Source organism: Crotalus tigris, unplaced genomic scaffold (genome assembly GCF_016545835.1).
Source record: "Crotalus tigris isolate CLP2741 ecotype Arizona unplaced genomic scaffold, ASM1654583v1 scf7180000018825.4774228, whole genome shotgun sequence".
NCBI classification, from domain to species: Eukaryota; Metazoa; Chordata; class Lepidosauria; order Squamata; family Viperidae; genus Crotalus; species Crotalus tigris.
Window position 1 is genome coordinate 4678747 of NW_024097215.1, and position 27194 is coordinate 4705940.

General features: G+C 40.6%; 1 protein-coding gene across 3 annotated transcripts in view; it reads right to left on the bottom strand.

The window, feature by feature from the left end:
* KIRREL3 (kirre like nephrin family adhesion molecule 3) overlaps window positions 1–27194 on the bottom strand; it is a 131805-nt gene that overhangs the window by 50150 nt on the left and 54461 nt on the right. For all 3 annotated transcript variants that reach the window (XM_039356456.1, XM_039356455.1, XM_039356454.1), the window contains exons 4-8: window positions 16486–16634; window positions 15934–16061; window positions 11097–11223; window positions 2480–2580; window positions 896–1094 (exon numbers count right to left, since the gene is read on the bottom strand). In XM_039356456.1, the coding sequence (XP_039212390.1) occupies window positions 896–1094; window positions 2480–2580; window positions 11097–11223; window positions 15934–16061; window positions 16486–16634 (704 nt within the window). The remainder of the gene's footprint in view (window positions 1–895; window positions 1095–2479; window positions 2581–11096; window positions 11224–15933; window positions 16062–16485; window positions 16635–27194) is intronic.

A 27194-nucleotide genomic window follows, 5' to 3' on the forward strand; every position in this document is an offset into this window, starting at 1 on the left:
CAAAATAAATAAATAAATAAACTTTGTTAAGTTCATCTAATTTAATTTACAGATTAAATGAGATGGGAAGAAAATGGAAAAGAAGAAGTCAGCACAAATAAGGGTAGAAGCATATCATAATTTGTCAGTGGTCCAATAAGTCGAAGTGCAACATTTTTTTTCTCTATGTGCAAATCGAAGATCTTCCCTGTATCTGATTGGCTATTTGGCTGCCAATCAGAACAATGGTTAGGAAACAATAACTAAAGGACTTTCTATCCAAAGTCCAAGACATTAATTCCATGATTTCGTTTGAATCAATCGAAGATGGTTTGAACAAAACGAAATGAAAATCTCAACAAAACGATGCTCACGTTAGAGAAATTTGAAGACCTATGAATCATGAATTGTGCAATATATAGATTAACTCTTTGTTCGGTGCGTCTAAGAATTCTAAATAGTCTTGATCTTGGTTAATGCTCAGCAGGAATAGGTTTGATTTAGGGTAAGCAGCAACTAATTAATCAATCTACACTTTCAGATCATCATTGAATAAGACAGGCACAAGCTAAGACTTTTCCTTTCACCGATCTTAATCAGATTATGGTTCCGCTTGATCAGAGTTGGAGTCTGAACCTTCTTTGCCACTTTTTCCTAAGCTGATGAGACTTGCCAGCTTTTGAAACTGCAACTCCATCCTCTTTGGTTCTCTGTGAAGGTCTGTACCTTAAAACATGGCCTTTTAACATTTCTCCCATTAGGATGCCAGGCCCCCAGGTATGCCAAAACCTTGAGTTTTATTTCATCCTATTTTATCCTGCTTCTCTCACCTTCAATGGGAAAGCCCTCTAACCATTCTACCAGAATGACCCCCAGACCCTTTCTAGTTTTGAAACACTGCAGAAGCAATTCCCACCTTGTTCTTTTAAACGTATGATCTCAGTGTCCGAGCCAAAACTATTCCAGGCAGTGCAGTTGTAAATGGTCTGGAAGTCGGCCCGCACGATGTTGCTGATGGTTAAGGTAGAGATGACCCCTTCATCGGCGCTGACGGTTTCCACCGTGTATCGTCCCGAAGTTCCAGACTCCAAGACATTTTCCTTCCATGACCAGGCCTGCAGGGGAAAGCGAGTTATAATGTGTCATGCTTGCAACTAGTTTTGGTCACCACGCTCTAAAAAAGATGCTGGGACTCTAGAAAAAGTGCAGAGAAGAGCAATAAAGATGATCAGGGGACTGGAGGCTAAAACCCAGTGCTTTTTTCTAAAAAAAAAAAAAAGGTGCCGGAACTCACACACATCATACAACCCGCCTTGCCTACCCTACAAGGTTCCATCCAAAAAAGGTGCCGGAACTCCGTTCTGGGCGTTCTATGAGAAAAAAAGCCCTGCTAAAACCTATGAAGAACAGTTACAGGAACTGGGCATGGCTAGTCTAGTGAAAGAAGGTCCAGGGGAGACATGATAGCAGTGTTCCAATATTTGAGGGGCTGTCACAGAGAGGAGGGGGTCAATTTATTTTCCAAAGCACCTGAAGGCCAGACCAGGAATAACGGATGGAAACTGATCAAGGAAAGACAGATTCAACCTAGAAATAAGGAGAAATTTTCTGACAGTGAGAACAATCAACCAATCAATAGATTGACTTCAGGAGTTGTGGAAGTTTCATCACTGGAAGCTTTCAAGAAGAGACTGGACTGCCAACTGTCAGAAATGAAGTAGGGTCTCCTGCTTGGGCAGGTTGGTGGTGGGGGACTAGATGACTTACAAGGTCCCCTCCAATTCTGTTATTCTATTAGCTATTATCCTGACCATCTTTGCAGAATAACAAGGAACCTTGGAGGACTTTTAGTGACCCAAAAATATGTATGCACAAATGCATATGTATATTTGCTATTTCTTAATACCTATGAACATGGAACATCAGAAAGGTAAAAATCCTATATACCATTTTAACTTTATCCACATCAGCCTATTTCCCCCATGGAAGGACATGTTAGAGCAATGGTTCTCAACCTGTGGGTCGGGACCCCATTTGGGGTCGAACGACCATTTCACGGGGGTTGCCAAACAACGCAGTCCGCCATTTTTTTCCCCATTTCCTTAGCTGTGCTATTTCCTTTTATTCTATTGGCTTTTGAAAGCCAATAGAATAGACTCTCTTGAATAGAGTCTAATTCTATGAGCTTTCAAAAGCCAATAGGAATTGTCCAGGCTGTCTCTCCCCTGCTGAGCCCGCCAAAAGTCCCATTCTGCAAACGGTGCTGCACCAGTTGAGTAGTCCTCAACTTACGACCAGTTGGGGTCGCGGCATTAAAAAGGTTGAGAACCACTGTGTTAGAGGGTCCACCTTTCCCTTATCACCTCTTCTGAATGAGGTTTGCTAGGTAGCAATTAGGAGAAACACCTTCTCATTGGTGGCTCCTTGGCTACAGTCAATCTATTATTATGCCCCATGCCATTCACAGCTTTTCACAATGGCGTGGAAGACCCAAACTCACAATTCGGTCTGGTGGAGGTGTGCTGCGGATGAAGCATTTGATCTGGCCTTTTTCTCCATGGAGAGCATGCTGGGTCTGTGTGCTGGAGATGATAGGAGGTCCTGGGAAGGAAGGAGAGAGAAAATGGAGGTGAAATTGTTCTTTACTATTTGTAAGCTGCTATTTGTAGTAACTTTACTATTTGTAGCTCACTATTGTAAGTCCTTGACTTACAATCGTTCATTCAGAGACCCAAGTTACATTGGTTCTGAAAAACCTGACTTATAGCTTGGTCTTCGCACTTATGACTTTGCAATTAATCATTTACAATTAACTGGCCAGCTTCTGACAAGCAAAGTCAATGGTAGGGAAGCTGGATTTGCTTACCAATTGTGGCAAAAATGTTTTAAATATTAGGCCTCACTCACTTAACAAATGCCTTGCTTAGTAACAGAAATTCCGTTTCCAGCTGTGGTCGTAAGTTAAGGACTACCTGTATTTTGATTTATTCTTTTCTTTTCCTGATAAATGCAGAAATGGTGAGATTTTTTTTTTTACTTTACAATTCCATTTGAATGTATGCCACACAAGGCAACTGAAGCCAACCTGTCAATTCTTCCTGCCAATTATGTGTTTTATTCTTGGGTTGAAGCAGCGTGGACAAAATTGGGATTTTAAATTTAGGTTCTTCCTTTCTTTAAATCCGCTGAAAGGTTAGATAAAGCCAAGGTAACCAGCAGAGGGTGCAACAGCACAACACAAAAAACCTTCTTCCATCTTCTCCTTAACCAGCAGGCAATCTAACATGGGCAAACTAAAGGGCCAGGTCTGATTCTTAATAAGAAGCATTAGCAATCAAAATGGAATAAGCAAACAGAGGATTAGGTAGGGGTGTATCTCTGTGAGTGCATTCTCGGTGCTTCATTTCTAAAACTCCATTCCCTAATCAACTGATGACTGAAGTAATTTCAGTGTTCCCATGCAGATTCTACATGCAACATTCAGCTAATGTTATGATAGATTGCAACGTTTTGGGGCTAAGTATAGGCAGTCAAAAGGATTGGCTTAACTTAACTCCCATTTCCTTCCAGAATTTGGAAGAAAGCATTGTTTATTACACAAATCACAATCATCTCCCTCACAATTGCAGCCAGTTTTGGTCACCATATCACAAAAAAAGATGTTTTTTGGAAAAAACTCAGAGAAGAGCAACTAAGGTGATCAAAGGCCTGGAGACTAAAACATACGAAGAACGGCTTTGGGACTTGGGTTTGGCTAGTCTAAAGAAAAGAAGAAATAGGGGAGACATGATAGCAGGTTTCCAGTATCTGATGAGCTGCCACAAGGCAGAAGGAGTCACGTTGCTCACCAAAGCACCAGAGGGAAGGATGAGAAACAATGGTTGGAAACTGATTAAAGAGAGAAGCAACCTGAAATTAAAGAGAAAGTTCCTGACAGTGAGGACAATCAACCAGTGGAACAGCTTGCCTCCAGAAATCATGGGTGCTCCATCACTGGAGATTTTTAAGAAGAGACTGGACATTCATTTGTCTGAGACGGTATAGGTTCTCTTGTTTGAGCAAGGGGCTGGACTAGAAGACCTCCATGGTCTCTATTCTATTCTAAATAACTTCCTATCCCCCATTCTACCTCCTCAGCCTGGGAGTTGAAGTCCACAAGTCATAAAAGGGCCACGTTTGAAGACCCCTGAGTTAGGGTCTCACCTTGAAGCCCAATTTGAGTTGTTCTTTGTTTTTATTTTGCAGCCCACCCCATGAAGGGGGCAAAGGTGAAGAAGAAGCAAAAGGAAAAGCAACAGGTTGGTGAGATCACTGCACCATTAAACATCTTGCCTTTAGGAGGGATGATCAGAAAACATGACCAGGGGTTAATTCTCATAAAAATAAAAATAAAGGAACAGCTCAGCAATGCGCTTGGGGGGAGAAAAATAGACTTTTTGCAATTCAGGAACAGGCGTCTCATGCCCCAGTGGGCAGAATCAGCTTGTGAAAGCTGCCAATCTCTTTGTCGCTCAGCATTTGATGCCGAGCAGTAGGCCATCTCCAGGCAGCTGAAGCCTTCAGACAGTGTTGCCATGGATATAAATGGTGGCACAATTGGTTGCCGTTATTTTTAGGACTTTGCTGCCAATTTATTTGTACAGCCCAGAAGCAGGAAGGGGAAAAAAAAAACACCTCACAAAACAAACCTAAAAAAAAAAAAAAAAAAAGAGTGGCAGATTTGTGACTTCAGGGCCTTTCTGAAATCAAATGAAGGCCAAAACATAACCCTGGAAGGAAAGGCATAAATGAATGATATTACTTCTTTTGAAGCTGTTGCTTGTCTTTTAGAGAGAAACATTCCTTTTATTCAATAACTTTTTTTATTCAGACAAGAATCTGTCCCAGTTAAATGCAGCGGGAGACGAGGGAGGTGGACAGTTCTGCTCCATTTCTTATCATCATGCCACACATTCACATGGCAGATGTGTGTTCGGATTTTGTTATTTTCTTTCACACAACAGTCATTTTGAAGTGTGGTTGTCATGGGAATTTCAGCTGTTGGGGCTTTTCAATGATCAACTGTATTGTGTAGCACAGGCACCCAAAGATTTCAAACAATTTGAACTTTTTTTTTTTTAAAAAATGGAGGTAATTTAGTGCCTTGCAGACCAGCAAATATGACATCGTGCATTCCAAGAAGAACTGAAGGCTGAGTTCTCATTTCTGATCCTCTAAAACAGGGGACCCTAATCCACGGTCCATGGATCGGTACTAGGCCACGGCACGCCAGCAACCGGTCCACACAAAGAAGCAAAGCCCCATCCACGGGATGCAGGCAGTGCATGAAACCACGCCCCCTCCGGTCCACGGAAAAACCTCTCTCCACGGAACCGGTCCCTGGTGCCCAAAAGGTTGGGGACCACTGCTCTTAAACTTCAAAAAAAAAAAAAAAGTACAAGGCTGATAACCCAAGACACACTAGAGCAGAGGTCCCTAACCTTTTGGGCACCAGGGACTGGTGCCATGCAGAAAGTTTTTTCTGCAGACCAGAGGGGGTGTGGTTTTGAATATTGCCTGCATCCCGAGGATGGAGCTTTGCTTGTTTGTGCAACCCACTTGCTGACATGCTGTGGACCGGTGCCGGTCCACAGACTGGGGGTTGGGAACCTCTGCACTAGAGATGATTTTTTTTTTTTAAAAAAAGTGCTTGTCTCATCCACAGATTTCCCTCCCCCCCCCCAAAATAAAATTAAATACAATAAAATATCCAGTTAGGATAAATGAATGTTGATTTTTTTTGGTTTTCCCAATTTTCCAGCCTTAATTCTCCTTCATCCCGTTTCTACATGTGTTTGGGTATATATGTATGCGTGTCCAAAAGATGCTTTTTTTTTAAGAGGTAGTTGGACTTTCTTGTTTTTCTTTGAAGATCTTTCGCTTCTCATCCAAGAAGCTTCTTCAGCTCTGACTGGATGGCAGGGAATGGAAGGATTTACACTCCTTGCAGAGAGCTGGTCATTTGCATTCTTTTAGAGAGCTGTTGAGGCCACTTGAAGCTTTTTGGATGAGAAGCGAAACGACTTCAAGGAAAAACAAAGGAAATCCAACTGCCTCTTGAAAAAGCACCTTTGTGATAACCCTGGCCTGGATGACTGAGAATCTCCATAGACATATGAGTGTGTGTGTTTGTATAAACATTCTTACTATGATTTATGTGCACTTTGCTATCAAGTGCTTACTGACATAACGAATGTTCCATTATTTACTCTAATATATATATGCCCCTTTTGGTGAAGTTTTTAAAATTCAGTTCAGACTTCAGCTCCTGAATGAAAAACAGGAATTAATCCCAATCACATCAATAATGGCAGCAGAAACATTTAAAGAAGGGCAGATTTTAAAAGGTGAGTTTTAAACATGTAGACTGGCTTGAACAGGTGAAATGAAGGAAGCCTGCATTAAAATAATATACTGTTGAATTTATTTGTACCCAATAGACATAATGGGTTTTCATTTGTTGCCTACCTGTAGTTTACTGCTGCTAGTTTATGTTTTCCCTATCATAAAAGGCATCTATTAAGGAGGGATAGACAGTCGTTCCTATTTATTTATTTACTATATTTTTTTTAATCCCGCCTTTATTATTTTATAAGTAACTCAAGGCAGCAAACATACATAATACTCCTTGCTCCTTCTCTTTTTCTCCACAATAACAATCCTATGAAATTGGTTGGGCTAAGAAAGAATGATTGGCCCAAAGTCACTTGGCTGGCTTTCATGCCTAAGGCAGGATTAGAACTCACAATCTCCCAGTTTTTAGGGCACCACCTTAATCACTAGTTAAACTGACACTCTGATGCCCATAATGTTCTTTTGAAGAGTTTCATCTGTTGGAACCATGACACTTTCATGGTATAGATTTATGAATGAAATCTAGGCAGTTGTTCTATTACTATATGCAAAATGTTCCATATGTTCTAATATGCAAAATGTGTTCCGCATATTCTAATAAACAAAATAGGGAAACATTCGTCTGCCACTGAAAGTCTTCTCAATCCATGGAATTTCTCTTTTTTGAGAGTTTAGAAACCTAGGAGTGTTGAATGAGGAGGCAAGCTTAGCATGCTAATTTCTCGTCTCCTACCTGGAGTTGAGGGCTGACTTGTATGAGGAGAAGAGCTGAACAGAGCCTTAATTTCCTTGTTCCCTGCACATCTGAGAGCAAATATGTTCTTATCACACAACTGTCTTGCTTGAAAGAGGGATGCTGGAGTATGGATGTTTAGGCTGAAAGAACTTGCCATGAACTGTTTTGATAAAGATGCTGTACAGCGAGGTATTCAATTAACTAAGTCTCCAATGTCAATCAATATAGACAAAAGACTAACAGAGCCCCTGATTAAAAAAAAAAAAACACACAAAAAACCTCACAATCCTCCAGAGTGGAAGAAAACAACACCTTTCCCCTGAGCTGAAGGAGCTTTACTTCTACTTACTGGAAATGGATTTTACATGCATTGAATAAAGTCAGAGATGTTTGTAGGTAAACTGATATTATTTCTGCTTCTTCTATTCTTACTTCCGTACTGCTGGGACAATTCTTATTTTTTCTTCCTTCCGTGCAATAACCTGGATTGTTTGTGGGGTTTCCTTTATTAACATCACTGTCTAACATGTGGGATATAAATGGGAGAAGAATTATCAGTGGGAAGCAAACTGTGTTTATAGCTATCCTTCCTGGCAATAGTCATTTATCCTTATTATTACATTTGGGCAGCGCACAATAATATCTTTCTTACACAACTGGGAAATATCAAGGGTCCCCCCCCCTCTGTTTATCTGGATTGGCAGAAGCTGGCATCAAAATGGATTTCTTATAAGATGTCAAGATTTGCTTTTTTTCCATCTGGGAAAAGGATTTTCTTACATATACAAAGGCAATGGGCAATCCTAATTGATGGGGATAAAGGAGAAGGATTAAAGGCCCTTTGTTGTTTGCAGAAAGGGGGTGGAGAAGAAAAAAAACAACACTTTGGAACTGTGCAAGAGTGAAGTTTCTTCTCGAACTAGCTATGGTGGACAAAAGTTAAATTGTGGCTCCTAATGGCATCATCGGCTGACTTATGAGGACTTGATGGTATCTGGGGTTGTTTTTAACAATATATACAAACATTTTGAATTCTGGGTTTCATATGGGCTTAAGACTAAGGGTGAGTTTCAGGACATCAATAAGCTATGTGAAATTTGGCCTATGTGAGATTTTTGTTCTTGATGTATCCCAAGTTTAGCACCAATATTATCTTGACTGATGTGACGGACTGCATTCAAAGCATGGGCCTTGTCACTGAGAGAAGCCATCTCTTCATTTTTTAAAGGAAGGATGGACAATCAGAAATTCTGCAGCCATTTCCAGCATCCAACCCCATGCCTGAAGTCTTCAAAATGGGTCTTTCATTATGCTGTTTAATTTTGCTACCAGGATTTAATAGAATAGAATAGAATAGAATAGAATAGAATAGAATAGAATAGAATAGAATAGAATAGAATAGAATAGAATAGAATGGACTTTGGAGTCTTCTAGTCCAGCCCCCTGCTCAAGCAGGAGAACCTATACCATTTCAGACAAGTGACAGTCCAGTCTCTTCTTAAAAATCTCCAGTGATGGAGCATCCACGGTTTCTGAAGGCAGCCTTTATATAGGTTGAAAATGGAAACTTGCCCCCCCCAAAAGCTAAAATGTCTCCCCAGAAAAAACCTGCCAGACAATTCTGATCCTTTCCATGTGAATCATTGGTTAAACAAAAACTTTGCCCATCACAACATCTTCTCAATTAGCAAACGTGACCTCCCCTAAAGTAACTTGGTTGCATCCATGCAGGTGGAAGCAATCATGGTTCTATCATTCTCAAAAGAAATGCCCGATTTATTTAGGTATGAAAAGAAAGGCACAGAAAAATATGCATTATGGAAATGAAACATGTTGTAGTAAAACACACTTCTTGGGTGAAAGGTGCAAAAAAGTCGACAGTCCATACATGTACTTGCAAGCATTTCTTCCAAGGTTTATACCAAGCTGCACACTTGGAAAAACTGTCCAGCAAAACACATATGGAGTTTTATCAGGATTGAGTCAACTGAAACCAACAGATGGCTAGCAAAATATTCAGTTGAGCCTAAACAAAATGGACAAGTTATTTTTATACTTGGTTGTGTGATTCCCACCTAACCTTGTACTCCTTATTTGTAGTGACTTCTCCCCTTCTGTTCTCTTTCTTGTCTACCGAAGAAAGACTGCAGCCTCTTTGGAACCAGTTTTCATCCTAGGTGACCTCCTGCCATTGGGCACTACAAAAACATTAGCCTAGCAATGCGGTCTAATAAACTACTGATAGGTAATAATGAAGGCCAGGGGGCTATTTCCCCCTACTATTTCTCTTTGCTCTCTTTTTTCCCCTTATTTTTTTTTGGGGGGGACTGGGTTGGGGTTTTTTGGGGAGGGCAGGGTTTGGGGGGATGGGGCTATTGAAGCATCTTCTAGGTCAGTGGTTCTCAACCTTTTTAATGCCGCGACCCCCCAACCGTTCGTAAGTCGAGGACTACTCAACCGGTTGTAAGTCGAGGACTACTCAACTGGTGCAGCACCGTTTGCAGAATGGGACTTTTGGCGGGCTCAGCAGGGCAGAGACAGCCTGGACAATTCCTATTGGCTTTTGAAAGCCAATAGAATTAGACTCTATTCAAGAGAGTCTATTCTATTGGCTTTCAAAAGCCAATAGAATAAAAGGGAGTAGCACAGCTAAGGAAAAGAGGGAAAAATGGCGGACTGCATTGTTTGGCGACCCTCGTGAAATGGTCGGTCGACCCCAAATGGGGTCCCGACCCACAGGTTGAGAACCACTGTTCTAGGTAATTCTGAAAATAGAAAACCAGAGGAGATAATTCTGTGCTTATTCAGCCCCTTATCACTTTCCTCTGTGCAGATCAAGTAGGTTTTTTCAAAAAAAAACCCACAATGCTTTCATAATTTATTTCCTTTTAATTTGAGGGTGGGGGGGAAGGAGAGGTGTGATTGTGTTGGGAACAAAGGTGTAGGGAAAGGAGCAAATTCTTTGTTTTCATCAAATGTATCACTTTGTTTTCTACAAGGTATTTAAATTCTAATTAAACCGCAGCAACCAACAGGGAAAAGTCAGCCTGAGATAAGAGATGGAGCTGGGGAGGCAAAGGGATTCATTTATTTGTTTGTTTGTTTTTAATGGATGGCCTAGCTTAGCTTTCTATGGTGCCTCCTTACAACTAGCTCTGCATTCAAAATTAAATGCAATCCAGACCAGCCAATGAATTTTGACGGGGGTTTCTTGTGTGGAAGGGAGAGAGAGAGAGAGAGAGAGAGAGAGAGAGAGAGAGAGAGAGAGAGAGAGAGAGAGAGAGAGAGAGAGAGAGGAAAAAAAGAGTGACATTATATTTTGTCTCCACTCCAAAGATAAGCAGTCCTCTTTCCTTCAACTCAGTGGCTTAAAGTCCAGAGTAGCAGAAAGAACAGGAGCTGGGGAATGTTCTATCCTTTACCTTTTAGCCTGCTGGCTATGTCAATTTATGGCCTGAGATAAAACAGAATCAATAAGAACATAAATATAAATCCAAAAGACATTGTTGCAAACCTGAAGCCCAAGGCCAGTTGTGTCCCCTGCTCTCCACTTTTTGGCATGATCCCAACAATTTCCCTTGATTTGTACTTTGGAATATGAGAATTATCAAATTCATGGGATAAATGATATTCATGGTATCAAATCAAAGCTAGTTCATAACAGCTCTGAATCTTAACATTGGCTCCAGCTATTGGAGTGTGACTTCCTGTTGACAATCTCAACGAAGGCCTTGGCCTTTGAACGTTGTGTATCTTTGCCACGAGGAACTAAGGTTTAGTTTAACAACTATACACTGAACAGGAAAAATAACCATTCACAGCAGGGGTGGGCCACTACGGCAACTTTACGACCTGTGGACTTCAACTCCCAGAATTCCTAAGCCAACTATGCCTGGCTCAGGAATTCTGGGAGTTGAAGTCCACAAATCATAAAGTTGCTATAATTGCCCATCCCTGATCCAGAGGAATGACAGTAAATGGTAAGTACCGTTGACGGTCAAAGAGACTTCTCTCTCTCCTGCACCCACACGTGGAACCACAGCACGGCACACATATTTCCCAGCATCTTCTTGACGCACGTTTTTTAATGTTAGTGTGTTCTCATTGCTCAGGACCTGGAGAGAAAAAAAGAGAGAGTTTGTTCCAGATTTGAAACCAAGAAGGCAAGAATGCCATCTCAATTTTCAAGAATGAAGCTGCTGGATCCAGACATTGTGCTAAGTCATAGTTTGTTTTAAACATAATGTATCAGGCACACATCACCCTACTCCAGAAATGATGGTTTACAAATCACAAGCAATCCATGGGCATTCATTCATATCCTGATATGGTTCTACAAGCAAGTAAATGAACCACATTGTTTCTTGGCCAAGCATGGGAACCAACCACTAAGTAGTCCAGCCAGATAAGCAATATCAGAGGCACCTGAAAATGAGCTTCTGACATCGAAAGGTAGTCCTTCATCCTGTGTTCTCTTCCCATCTCAGTTTGCCATCTGTTGCCTAGTATGTGTCTTCTTCTGGCTAGGCCTTCACAGTACTACCTAGCTCCCTTCTAGTTTGCCTCATCTGTTTCTACCTCTTTCCAGTTTCTCTAACCATTCAGACAGCTGCATCCAAGTGTTAACCTCTGTTAGCAGCATCCCAATGCTGATCACAAGCATCATTCCGGCAGAAAGCTGGCTAAGGATTTAATGGCTTGGAATAGCCAAGGCTTTATATATAGGTAGTCTTTGACTTACAGCAGTTCATTTAGTGATTGTTCGAAGTTACAACATCACTGAAAAAAAAGTGACTTTTGACCGTTTTGCACACTTACGACCATTGCAGGTCACGTGATCAAAATTTGGATGCTTGCCAACTACTTCATATTTATGATGGTTGCAGTGTCCCGGGGTGATGTGATCCCCTTTTGCAACCTTCTGACAAGCAAAGTCAATGGGGAAGGCAGATTCTTTTAACAACCATGCTACTAACTTAACCGCTGCAGTGATTCACTTAACAACTTTGGCAAGAAAGGTCGTACAATGGGGCAAAATTCACTCAACAAATGTCTCACTTGTCAATAGAGACTTTGGGCTCAATGGTGTTCATAAGTTAAGGACTATCTGTATAATAAAATATTTTGGGGTGGAGTGCCCTTCTTCAGTATTTCAGTGAGTCGTGGTTTCCCTTTCTATTCCCCTTCTTTTCATTGCAGGAGACATTTAATCTTTTGCAACTTCTGGACAGCTTCAGCTCTTATTAGGACTTCTTCATATCATAGATGATCCAAATATTCTCATGCCCCTTTCTTCCTTCCCTGAGAAACTGGATAAATGATAAGTAGCGAAACTACAACGCTCAGCAGCTAATATAAATCTGAGAATTTTGGAGGGTTATCCCCATCAATAGACAACCCAGCCAGCTTGGGGAAGTGGAATAAAAAGTTTGTAAGGAAGAAGGAAGCATCTTTGAATCTGCAACTTTTAATTGAGAATTGTACTCCTCACTATTTTTTTTTAGGTAGAGCAGAGACGGCCAAATCCCTAAAGCTAATGTCTTGATGAACATTTCATTTTCAAGAGCTGCATTGTATCCTAGCTAATGTCTAAAAATTCTCCGTTGTATTTCCAGGCAGAGGAATTGCTATTTTGAGGTCACAGCCACCCTATTACAAAAGTATCGTGAAAATCAGCTCCGTGTCACACAGCCCTGATCCTGTTCCAGCTCCTTTGGCCCTTTTGGCATCGACACTACTAGGCATCGTGCCCTATAACCCACACTGGTGCAATCAACCATTTTATTAAAAGTTCTTAAATGCTGAAGTAGGGAATTTTTGTGCAGCCCAGTCAGCAAAATGCGAACTCCTGTGATATTTGGAAATATGATGAGTCTAAAACAAATATGCCCTTTAAGAGTCAACTTCTTCTAATTGCTTATGGAAGTTGCAATGGCTAATTTCCTAATCTGTACAACTGGAGCTGTCAGGACCGATCTGCAGCTGAAATAGACAGGCATTAAATGCTTGTGCTGGGAGCTGCATACTGGGTGATGGTCTCCGTTCACCTATCTGCACAGAGCAAGCTGGAGCATCTGCTCTCTTTCTCCGGTGGAAATTTGGACGGCGTCCCTTTGGGCCTGGTTTCTTTTTGCCTTTCTGGTATGTGTGTTTGCTCTGTAAATACAACCCAGCATGTTTTCCATTTGGCACCATTGAGTGTCTGATCTTAGAGCCAACTCTGCTGCACAGATGGGGAGTTTACACTGATATTTAGTAAAACACATAAAGGCCTTCAGCAGTAGTGAAAAGATATTGCAAAGGCATCCTACATCAAAACCAGCGAGACTGGGAAAGTATTGCAACTTAAAGCATGTTTTGGCTTGGTGTGGTTTTTTTTTTATTTATTGTTAGATGCTCAGAGTGAAACTCACACAAAGCAATCTGTTCATGAGCACAGATAGGCCTAGGGCAGGGGTAGGCAACCTCAGCTCTTTTATGACTCATGGACTTCAACTCCCAGAATTCCTGAGTCAGCTTGGATGCAGCTATGCTGACTCAGGAATCCTGGGAGTTGAAGTCCATGAGTCATAAAAGAGCCGAGGTTACCTACTCCTGGCCTAGGGCCAGCAGTGGTGGCAGAGACAGTGGGAGGGGCTCAGTGTGAAGGACCATATACCCCTTTCCACCATTCCCTAGGTGCCGACCAAAATGGGTTTCTATATTGAGAATGCAGCAGAGTCCATCACGTGCATTAAGGCTGACCCTTGTAGGTGTGAGCATTATGGGAATAGAGGGGGAGGGACAGGTCCAGTGGTGGAATTCAGCCAGTTCGCACCACTTCAGCAGAACCTGTAGCTAATTCTTTGTTACCCAGGCCCAGAATGGACTTCTGGAAGCGGCATCCACACAGAGAACCGGTTGTTCCCATATTTGAATCCCACCACTGGGCAGGTTTCATACAGTGATACTGTATTCACATCTGTATCATGCGTCTATGCATCCAAATAGTTTTTCAGGGTTCTTGATCAATGGCATCCTTGTTGCAATAATGCACATTGGCCATAGAGGCTTCAGATTGCATTAGGGAATGATTTGGTTGCTAGCCACCATTCTTTTGGGCACTGCATATACAGAAGAAGAGTTCTATTGCTGAGAAAGGACATAAATTTAATCCTGCTGAAGGATGTCTACTAATATGCCAGTTTATTTTATAAATAAGAAGAGTGAAATTCTGGATTCCATCTATTCTTGACTGAAGCTGATAAATATATTCATGCTTTTCCAGCACTTGATTATAGTGTAAAATAGCTGCTCCTGTGCAGACTGTCTCCATCAAAAGACATTATTTTTAAGGGAATACAACTGCTCTGTATTGATGATAGATAGATAGATGATAGATAGATAGATAGATAGATAGATAGACAGACAGACAGATAGACAGACAGACAGATAGATAGATGATATAGATACTGATGGATGGATAGATGGATGGGTGGATGGATGAATAAATGGATGGAGATAGATAAAAGAAAGATAAGAGATGATAGACAGACAGAACCACTAAGACATGCAAGACATCTTTGGATTCTATGACTGTGAAATGATTACAAGGGCATGCATGATCCCAAGCAAAGAAGATCCAGAGCAAATCTCAGCCTTAGCTTGGGCTGCTCACAATGAGTGTGCAATGTATAAAGATAGTTTACAATAGCTTCACCTGCCACAAAGAGATTAAATGAGGCTCTGGCCTTTAGTTAACCTGGATGTTGCTCATAATGGGAATCTGTTCAGTTTCTATTAGGGCTATTTTGTGAAGCTGCCCTTTGCAAGCAGAAAATGCTCCAAGAGCTGTGAGCGCCATGGAAACCGGTCCTTTCCATTTGTATGAGGCCAGTTACATAAATCAACCTTCACGACCTCTGCATAGTCAAACATTTCCTCTTCTCTTAATTTAACTATAAAGACCTTCCCATTCAAGGCGGGCGACTATCACTGCCTAGTAGTCTGGATTAGGACAATATACCATCCTTTCCTTGGCTTGGTTGCTCAAGGAAGACTCCTACCAAAGCTAGACATTGCTGGACTATTTGAGCACCACAACACTGTTTTCTTTCCATCCATATAGCCAGTGAAGAGAAGTAGGTTGTTGCAGAGAGAATAAGGAATGGCCTTGCAGGACAGGAGGAATTGCTGCTACTAAGTCAATTGTCAGATAAGAGGGACTTGAGTCCTGGCCAAGAAAATAGCTTCAGAAAACGTTTTAGACAAGCCCCTCCCCAGTTCATACAAAAAGCAAGCAATAGAGGAGGAAGCATATTGAGGCTTCACAATTGCCTTACTGTAGATGTAACAATCAAGGCAGTCTTGACCTATTCAGCATTCTGGTCTACTTTGCAGGGCCGCTATATGTTGAGGAAGTCTCCATAAGCCAGTGGAGACCCCAGGTGGAGCAGAATAGACTTCTCTATTCCAATCCTAAGGATGACTTCCTTCCCTGTCGTTCCCTGTGGCTCAGCTTGAAAATCAACCCTGTAGACTAGACCATGAAATTTCTCCTTCCCATAGAAGGAGGAATGCTAGCAGTAAAGCTTCAAAACATGCTTGTCTCTGTGGAGCTTTCCTTTCCCCCCTTCAGATCACAGAAGAGGAGATGAATGGTTTTTAAATGCTCTACATGTTAAAAGTCGCATGCCTCTTTGATAAGTTATGGAGACTTTCCCTGACACAAAGAGTTAGAATAAGAATGCATGAGGTGAGTGGTAGACCAGCAAGGCATCATTGAGCTCTGCAATCTATCCTCAAACATCTGGCCAACTTTGAGCAGCGCTGCCTATCATTCTTACCACACCAGAGCCCCTCTTCATCCAAACAATGGTCAGAGATGGGTTTCCAATCCAGGCACAATTAAATACAGCATCTGATCCAAGATCAACAAGAAGAGACTGTGGTTCCGTCATCATGCGTGGCCCAACTGAAATAAAAAAAAATATCATTGAAGTTCTACGCAGGACAGAACAGCCTCTAAAATTTAACATAGTCATCACAGTACATATGAAAAAAAAGAACATTATAGCTCAAGCATTGGGTTTGAATGAATTCTTCTTGTTTTGTGGCCAAGGGCCTTAGCTAAAGAAATGTTTATTCCAGCCCTTTCACAAGAAAGATCTTATATTAGGGAAAGTATGGTTATTAGGATCAATTATCCTTGGCATATGGGTCTCATTTTCTGACTTTGTCATTTTTGTGTCAGAGTTTTTAAAGAGGCATTCAAAAGATGTATCCCCATCAATTGGTCCATGGCCAGCTTTTGTCCTGCAAAAAAACCCCACACCCAACATAAGGTGTTAAGTGTGATGAGCAATGTTCTAGTAAATCAGCAGTTGAGCCATACTTACAGTATACATCGACTGTTCTGCTGATGTTGGTACTTCCCAGAGCATTTGTCACCTCACAAGAGATGGGTTCAAAGAAATAGGTGAAGTCAATGATGGTCTCATAAGCATCACTTGATGCTTCCTTTATAATGTGGCCCTTTTTGGCCCATCTGTGGGGTAACAACAAAGAAAATACCAGGGTTGTGTTAAGACAATATTCTGGAGAAAGCAAACTTCACCTTGATGGGAGAGATAAGGCAGGAGATTAAAAATACAACAGAAGGTAAACCACCAGAGATGAAGCTGGATGCTAGACACTGCCGAAGTCTGATGCACATGAATAAATTGCAATATGGAACCCATGTAAAATACCAAGTTCCTCCAGTAATTTTCTATGTGTCAACTAAAACATTTGTTTTCAGTGACTTGGAGGGAGAAGGAGGAAACTGCTGGATCAGCCATTCTGTCAATCCTTGCTTTGTTTTAAATTATAGATAAGTGTAAAACTACTGGTTCAGCAAAGAAAGGCGCCCATAGCACACAAATTATTTATTTCATTTTGAAAAGTTTATATCCTGGCTTTCTTCCATCGTGGAACAAGATACAGGGCAGCTAGGTGTGATGAGACTGGTAGCTGCTTAGTTTCAATGAATTCATTCCATATGATGTCCTAGGAGTTGGCCAAGAGAAGCATCCATGATGGCTTTCATATTCTCTTTGGTCCTCTCAAGGCAATTTGTGTTTTTTTTCCCCATTGTGTATTCTTGATATATTCTTCTCCATTACTAAATGTCTCTGAGAGTGTAGTACAGTTGAAGTCTTGGGCATAGAAAGGGGAAACTTAGGTTTAAGGACCATAACATTCATTGAGTGACTTGAGGCCAGTTGCTACTTCTTGGCTTAGCTTGACTCATTCTGAGACTTTGGTAAAATAAGGCCAGGTAAACAAGGAAATCAACTTTCCTTCTTAAAATAAGAGAAAGGTGACTAAAGAGTGAGATAAATAAGTAGTTGAAAACAAAGACATCAAGTTGTTGGGAAAATCCATGAATCCATTCTCTGTAAACAGGTGGGACAATTCCACATTTTTTTCTCATAGTGCTCTTTTATTGGCAGCTTAAGATCATCCATGACTCAACGGTTACAAAACAATGCGACAGAAATGAGAACAGAACTTATTTTTTCCATTGTTTCATTTTCCAGACTAGGGATAGGGGAGAAGAGGTAATAAATGACCAGCTAAATGATCTAAATCTTCTTATGGCCCTAGGGATGTCACCTAAAGCAGGAGTCCTCAACCCGGGCAACTTTAAAGTTGCTAAGGTTGGAGACCCCTGACCTAAAGGATTAGGGATTGCAGCTTAAGTAACACATTTACATTGGCTTGGTAGCAACCAAAGGTTAACGGGGAAGGAGAAGAAAATGAAGAAGAAAGAATTTACATGAATGTGTTATTGAGGCAACCAAGCCATTTTATTTATTTATTTATTTATTTATGAGACTTATATACCACTTTAAGTGCAAGCACTCTCTAAGCGGTGTACACCGGTAAGCAATGTATATATATATATTTACATTGCCCCCAACAATCTGGGTCCTCATTTTACCTACCCCGGAAGGATGGAAGGCTGAGTCAACCTTGAGCCGGTGAGATTTGAACCGCTGATCTGCTGAACACAGTCAGCTAAAGTGGCCTGCAGTACTGCACTCTAACTGCTGCGCCATTTTAATGAATGGAAGACATCTTTCCAAAAATCTTTGCCCTTTGGCCACACATGAGTAACACTCCTAAGATTCTAATTCTGTGGACATTTTGGCAGGATACCTCAAGTAAGCAACACCCCCAATCAAGAAGCTGCCAAAGAGCTATTAGTAAACAGCCCAACCAAAGAATCCCCAAGTCCTCCCACCCCACCCAGACAGGCAAAGACACGAGAATAGAAGATGACAGCAAATCACACTCCTGACTAGCACTGATGATGTTACCTAGTTAGGGTAATGAAATATCTGCAAGAAAACAAGCAAGCTCAGAGAGCACCAAGGACCCCTCATTTCAGCCCTGAGCTACAAATATTCTCCTTCATTGATATATGATTTATATGCAAATGCCCATGAAGCTGAATCCCCCCCCCAAAAGTGGGGAAGAAATAAAAGCTTTAGTGCTTTGTCTAGACAGGAATCTCTGTGTACTCAATCATGTTTGTGTGTGTGAATAAAAGTGGCACTCCTGTTATTACAGCTCACTTTTTTTACAGCTTTTTATAGCTAAATCATAGTTCAATCCACATGGACAATGCTTGGATTAGAAGAAAGAAATAATCCTAGATGTCTTATAGATCTAACTATAACTTGCTAAGCATGAATCTTTCTTCAATGGGAAATTTGTATGCCATTTCGAAAATTAGGTTTTCAGAAAGCTACAGCTTCACTGATGTAAAATGCTGCATTTCATAGGAAGTTGCATAATAAAGGATTGCAAGTAACCTTGGGGAAAAGTTGCACAGTTAGGTAGCAAGTAATTCTATTGTATAAGGACACATCGTAGATTAGCATAATTGGTTGTGGAGTTGTTTTTGTTGTGTTTAAACATCATTTGGATTGATTGATGGAACTGAAATGATCATGAAGCTTAATGTCTATGGAGATTCTCAGTCATCCAGGTCATGGTTTGGAACCCTAGCTAGCCAATAATGATGAAGCTATTAAATTTTAAATTTAATTTTAAATTTTTAACCCCTTCCCCCCAATTTCTTTTAAAAAAGAACTGAAGTTTTGGCTGAAATGTTCATCACCATAGAACTGATTCAGATGGCCCACATCTTTTTCCGTCAGGAAATGTACAAGATTACCAAAGCCATGGATTTGATTATCATGGGAGAGGGCAGAAGGATTTGAGAGAGGATAAGGAGGTCCAGCCTTGGTAGACCAGAGGGGCTTCCTTCAGTCCCCATTGTCAGGTGTGAAGAATCAGGACCACACGTTAAGTTTCAGTTAAGAAGATTTATTTCTCGTATCTATATTTTATTTACGTTTGTCAAATGAAAATTACAAATTTGCACGAGCCAAATGAAAACAATAAAAATGTGACAGGGATGATAGGCATGTTAGTGCTCTTACACCCACATCCTTAGGAACCTCTTAAATACGGGGTGAGGTCTACAGAAGTAAAGTTAGAATAAAACTGTGAAAGCTAGTAGCTGAGACAACTAAATACACAAGAATCTAGTCAACTAACAGTCAGCACTAAATTAGTGCCAGATAAGAGTCAATGGAATTCAAGGGAGGACTGGACTTGGATCGTTTGTAGCAACATAATGACTTCAGACTGATTCCTCTCTTGACTCCACTCCCCTAGTGTTGCACTTCTTTTCCTACACCATACCCCATTCTAATAGGCTGGAGTATACTCATAGTATGGAACTCTCCCTCTCTGCTTTAGCCTTGCCCGAGTACAGATGTCATGTAGTACTGTTGGCATTGAAAGGAACGTTTCAACTTCCAGACTCCAAAATCAAAAAGGACCATTATGCAAAGTAGGCCCAACCTGGCTGAAAGAATTCAATCCAAAGTCTTGCCAAGTCATGCATTCAAATTATCCACATGAAAATCCAGTTCTTTTCCCTTGGAATCTCTTCGCCCTTCATCCCTTTTAATCAAAGAGAACATTATCCCTTTAAAGGCAGTTGAAATTGCATCGTGCTGGAAAGCCACCCTGGCATCTGAAACACTGCAGTGGGAAAATTGTCTTTGAAGACAAGCTGTCAACTCAGCACTTGAATTAAACTGCTATTTACCAAACAATAAGCAAATGTGACCTAATGGAGCACCATCTGGCATCTTGCCACTTTAGGGATGTGTGTTGGAGCTGCTGGGAAGGAGAAAGTGTCAGTGTGTGTTAGACTGGATCAAGGGAACTTGGGGGGGGGGGGAGGACCTGGCAATATCTACAGTATTTTACTTGCAGGAAAAAAATCCCAAATCTGTAATAAGTCCCAGAAGAATATTATCTCCGAATCAAGGCTTTTCTCTACTGATTTTTTTTTTAATAAAACAACATAATTTGTGACCATATTTCTTGACATCCCAAAGAAGGTATACTAGAAGTTCCTTCTCTCTTTATCAACCCCAAAGCAGACAGATGCACATTCTGTAGCCAGACTCATTTGGGTGTATGTGTGTGTCACAAATGCACAAACGTTTCCTCGCCATTAAAAAACAACAATGAAAGAGATGTAAAACTATGAATAAGTAGCAACATTCCCACCTGGTGGTCATCATCAGGAATGCAAATATGAAATTATTCAAGGTAAAACAGAAGAACAGATTGTTGCATTCTTTTGACTTAAAGAAGTGACCACGTGGGAAAGTTATCTTGTAGGGTGGCAAAAACAATCCATCTTCCATTTATTTTACCTCAAAATGCTCAAAAGCAATCTCTCTACAATACAAACAGCAGTCAGTGAACAGTCAGTCTGTTATTCTGGGCTAGGAAAAAGAAATATTCAGTCTGGTAAAACTGAATAAAAATCAGGGCAGATTTAGGAAAACGACATGTAAATGAAATATGTATACATGAAACTGAATAATAAAAAAATTAATAAAGAGAAAAACATGTATTAAAGGAAGTTGAATACAAGATGGTTTATTCTACAGGAAATATTATGTTCTGTCTCCATCGCCCAAAAAAGAAGTTTTTACCAATACTCCAATGGTCTCAAAAGTGCTTTTCCAAAAGGCAACTGGACTGTTTTTTTCCTTGAGGAAGAAGAACAAAATAGTTTCGTTTCTCCAAGTTTCCAAGAAACTTCATCAGTTGTGATGGGGGCGGGGGGGCGGAAGAGATGTTATATAGGTAGTGATAGTTGAGACTGGATGGTGGGGATGGTGGTGGTGGAAGGATTATGTTTCTTTGCAGTCATCTGGTCCATTAGCATTTTTGGACCCACCATCCAGTCAGAGCCTATCCTTCCATCTCCCACCACCCAGTCTCAATGGTCAGTATTTATACTCCATCCCTCCTCTTCTCCACCCCCCACGCCCCCAACTGATGAAATTTCTTGGGTGAGAAATGAAACTGTTTTGTTCTTTTTCCTCAAGGAAAAAAACAGCCCAGCTGCCTTTTGAAAAAGCACTTTTGAGACAACTATGATTTGGGTGACTGAGAATCTCCATAGACATTGCTCCAGTGGTCTCTCTGTAAATGGAAGGCCAGACTTTGTCAATGGATTGTGGACATGCTCATCCTTTGATGAATAAAAAACACAAAAGAGTTCTCACAGCTGTACAAGATGAATGAATGGTGTGTGAGAAGGGTTGTGCTCTTTTGCTTTGATCTTCAGATAAGGATTTTGTAGGTGCTATATCCATCTTAAACTGATCTTTGGGATTATAGGTAATGAGCCTAGCATGTTAGTTAGAAGATCTACAATCATAGTTCTGTGGATACCAGGCTCAAGAATGCATGCAAATCATGGTTTTGTGTGTGTGTGTGTATGTGTGTAGGTGTGGGTGTGCGTCTTTTTCCCATGCATGGAAAGGGCTCCAAGACAGCAGGACACATATGGAAAGTGGTGGTATACATCAAGACTACTTTAATGGATAACATCATCACCACCATCATTGCCACCACCACCAGCAGCAGTAGCAACATCACGACAAGTCCCAATGTGAAGGAGGAGATGGTGAGGTTTCACCTGCCAACTGATGACATCAGCTTTTCAAAAGAGATATATTAACAGTACAGATGTAAACTCAATTTGTATGCATTTATCTCCTTTCTTCACTCATTTAACTTCACCCTTCTAACAGATGCTGACTAGCCATTTCAGCTCTTCTCCCTGCTGGGTAATTGGGATGTAAATGCAAGTAAATCAACTTATCTCCCCCACACCACAAATCTCTTTTTAATAATTAATCCAGTGACTCCACTTTTACTTTTGGTCTTCCATTCAGCTCACTTATGTGGGAGGCACACTCTTTCTGTCTAAGCAGCCATTCCCAGCCTGACATAGAAATGAGACCATGCTCAATTTATAACAATCCTACTAGAATGACACTATTTCCCAAGGGAATGGGCTTTTTTTCTGGAATGCAAAAAGGGCAGTCTAATATTGTGCAAAGTTGCAGGGTCCTCTTGCAAGATTCAGTTGAATAAACAATGTATAGCCCTCCCCAATTTGCTGAACCAACTTTTGTTAGAAGTTCTGTTTATAAAAAGCACCACAGAGCAAACAAAAGTACAGTCACCACGTGCTTTACTGCTCAACTATATTACTGTAACTATATGACTGTAATTCAGAACAAAAGAGCATAGAGTTCATACCATAGATCCAGACTTGTAAATACTGCCATCTACTGGCTGAATCCCAATGTAGCTGTTGTATAGAAATACATTCCAACAATGAATTCCAACAACTCTCAGTACCCCCACAAACAAACCTGATAGTAGTGAGGAACCACAAGTTGTCCACTTCTACAATTCAGGCTGTTTCCCCACACCTGTGCTCCAACAAAAAAATTGGGAATGGTGGAAAACCGCATATTTCCAGCCCACTCAGAAAATTGTAGATCGCTATCTTTAACCACACACTAAAATCTGAATGTATCAAGGCCATCTGGATTGAACAAGATACCATGCAATCTAAATTGAAAATGCCCTAGACAATTACTTAAAATTTAGCATACACCCACTTTATGTACTGTATGGTAAAAGTAAATGTAAAGCTGGAATCCATGAAATAAAAAGCCAGAGTTAATTAGTTCCCATCAACATGATTGCAGGAAGCTCTGGGGACTGAGCACTTAATTTTACAGATACTGAGTGATGAAGTTATGGGTGAATCTTTTATGAGATCCTATAACCAGCTGACTGTGCCCGTCTCTTTCTAGGCTTGGGAAGCAATTTTCCATGAAGCTATTATCTTAGCAGAAAACATGTCATGATTGTTCCAACGATCCTATCAATGGAGCTGATTGGAAAGCAAGGATGGAAGATTTTTCCCCAGGGAAAGTGAATGGAGGCTGCTATCACATTAGGAGATGGGTCTGCTAATAGTGATTGGTAGGCTCAAAACTAGAAGGGTTCAAACCAAAGCCACCATCCCCTTGTTCCATCGTCTTTCCATCACCCTTTTTATACTTCCATGTTTCTGGTATCCTTTCTTTCCCCCTACTGTCCCTTTATCTTTACTTTGTGTAGCAAGCTGGCATGTAGACCATCTTAGCTCTTGCAGCAACTTGCTCAGATCTGAGGAAAAGCAGTATCCTGAAGTGTGATATGGACAGATAGCCATTGTATTTAGCAGTCACTCTTTCTGTTTCTCTTCCTATCTCTCCATTCTCAAAAAAGGAATACCCAGAAGAGAGAATAAGACAGAAGAAGGCACTGCTGTGAGAACTGTTGGCAGATGTTTCCCTTTATGGACAATGATGAACCAATAATTAGAGGAAGGAAGAGTCTGCATCCAGCAACTGAGAAGTTATATTGACAGTTCTGTAAGGGAGAATTCAAAGAACAGACAACTACCCCAAGACAGGCAGCTATTTCCATATTCCTGCAAATCATTTGAAAGACATGGGCTTTCTCATCTGTTACACATGGCTGAAAACGATGTGTATGGGTAGTTCTCGACATTTGACCAAGTTGGGGACAAGAATTTCCACTGATAAGCAAGGATATGGTTAAGTGAGTGATGCCTCTTTTTACAACCATTTTTTTTGCTATGGTGGTTAAATAAATCACTGCAGTTAAGCGAATAGTACAGTTGTTAAGATTGTGCTATTCACTTACCTGAATAGCACAGTATCAACAATTAAAGAAAGAAATAAAGTATTCATCTCATCTTAAGCCAATCCAGCTTCTTGTCTCAAAAGCTGGTTTGGAAGGTCACAAAGAACTGGTTGTAAGTCACTAAATGAATGGTTATTAGTTGAGAACTACCTTTTTCTTAATTTATCTTACTACCAGTATCTTATTATATAGGGATGTCATATAAACAATCACTGTCTAGTTCTGTATTTGTCTAGTACAGGGTTTCTCTAAACATGTCAACTTCCCAACTTCAGCTCCCTGAATTCTCAACCACAACCATGGCTGGCTGGGGAATTCTGGGAATTGAAATCCACAAGTCTTCAGGTTGCTGATCTAGGTGATGGACAGTTTCTAATTTCTAACTTATTTCAGTGCAACAAAAGAACAACAAAATAATCAGGCAGACATCCCAAGGAATTTGCAGTAGATGCAGAGCATTTCCATCAGTAAAAGTGATAATAGTTTCCAATGATCATAATTTGAGATCTTATAGCTGTGAAAGCCAATTGCACAGACTTGTTCTGATCGTCTCTGAGAATTGGGCATTATTGAGTGGAAGAAAAATAAATAAGTAGATAACTGGTTTTCCTTATCTTACTTTAGCATCAATTTGGACTGGGGGCTTATCTGTTAATCCTAAAATCATGCAAAAACAAACAAAGGCCCCCCTCCCCATCAAAACACTCATCCATTAGCTTGCAGAGTGATTCAGTAAAGGCATATCCATGGATCATATGACTGGAATGGACTTTGGGGGTCCTTTTCTTCTCAAAATCATGCATTTCCATTTTAGTGCTTAGGATTTTTCTCCTCTTCAAACTATCCCATTGATTTCACCTTCTTGACCGGTTAAGAAAGAATTATATCAATGCTTTGCTCTGTGATCCTCAGAGATTGCGGACAAGTCCTTCCTTTCATTTCTATATGTTGCCTTGCAGGTATTTATAGATTGCTGTTGTGTTGCCCAAGGCAGTTTCTGAACTGGATCAGTTGCCCTCTCTTAGCAATTCTGGAGATGATGATGATGCTTATCTATCCAATCGTATCCAACTCTATGGACCAGCTCTTTCCGTATTTTTCTATCTTGTATGGTTTATTTCAGTTGTTTTATGCTGTGACTGGTGTCAGCTTTGAGGGTATGTAACCAGTGTGTATTTCAGCAGCCTTGCCTCTTTTTACCACTGACCATTTGAGTGTAACTGCCTTTTCTGGTAAATTTGATTGCGTGACATAAATGGCATATATCCTTCAAGAGATGACATACCCTCACTTTCTTGTTAGCTTTTGCCTTCTATTCTCCTTAAATGGGGCAACATTTTGGGTCCAGAAGTGCAAAGTTTTACAGTATCCTTTATATAAATCATTTGCAGAGCAAACACCTCCCACTTAAGAGACTTCAGAAAACAGAAAGAATTTCAAAGGCCAGGCATGTTTTCCTTTGTGTATATTGCTTTATTTTTTAAATGGATCCCCTTTAGGATGGCTCTTTTCCTGCAATAATTTCCATTCTTTGCATGCATTTTTGAAGGCCAAAGGATAATGCCAAGACCCTCACATTCAGGCTAACAACATCCTTATAATGGATCAGGGCTTCACTCACCCATGAAAATAGCTCTTATTTTCCTTATAGTGAAACCAACAATATTGTAATGAAATTCCTATCAAGAACCACCTCAATTTCTTAAAATTGTGCCTTCCTTCCTTCCTTCCTTCCTTCCTTCCTTCCTTCCTTCCTTCCTTCCTTCCTTCCTTCCCTCCCTCCCTCCCTTCCTCCCTCCCTTCATTTAAACTTCTAACATTCCTGCTCCATCAGATAAATTTGATTTGTTATTTGCTTTCCCTACACTTATAACCACTCCTGGCCCGGCCATTTGTTTGCTTGTTTATTTATTTATTTCTTCTAGCCTCTCAGGAGCATTAGAAGATCACCCTCTGAATTTTTACTGCCTTCTAATTTAAATGGTTTGCATGGTGGAGAGAAATGCATTTTCATCAGGAAACGGATTCTTGATTTCAAGCTTCAAAGAAGATTTTATAATCAACAGTGTGAAAACAGTGATTAAAAATATGGGGTGGGGGGAGAAATCTTGGCTGGAGATTTTTTAAGCACTAAACTTGTATACATGGAGATAAATAAGCATTCATAGAAAAAGACATTTCTCCTGATTCTTACCAAAATTTTCTCTTGATCTGATCCCCTCTCCCGATTTAATGTGTGTGTGTGTGTGTGTGTGTGTGTGTGTGTGTGTGTGTATCTATCTATCTATCTATCTATCTATCTATCTATCTATCTATCTATCTGCAGGTCTTGGTGTATTTGGGTCTTTTCTCGTGTAAAATTGAGAGTATCTTGGCGATGTTTCGACGAGGTCCCACTTGTCATCTTCAGGCTGGGGTCTTCGGCTTCGTGCTTGTGCGAACAAAGTGTGATCGGAGCTGCTGTCTCTCTATATATATTGGTGGGGGTGTGTGGAGTGCTGGCTTAGTTGCTGTAGGTGGATTGGTTGGCTGTATAGAAGCTACACCAATACACCAAGACCTGCATACCTATACCTATGAAAATATACGAATACACACACACACACACACACACACACACACACAAATTTCTTTTTCTGACAAAGAGTTAAAGAATTAAATTGGGAGACTGGCCATTTCGAGCTCATTCTGCTCTCTTCAGTTAGCCACACCCTTTATGGGATTCGAACCTGGGCAGTTTACATACTAGGCAGTGATTTAACCACCAAGCCATAGGTAATCAATCAGACATCTGTCTGAAAAACAGATATTATATATAATATCAAGAGGCCATTCAAAACCAACCAATCTTCCTTCCTTCCTTCCTTCCTTCCTTCCTTCCTTCCTTCTACGTTCAAAAAACACATTAGGAAAGGTGACAATGTGGCAAAACTGTCTGTAT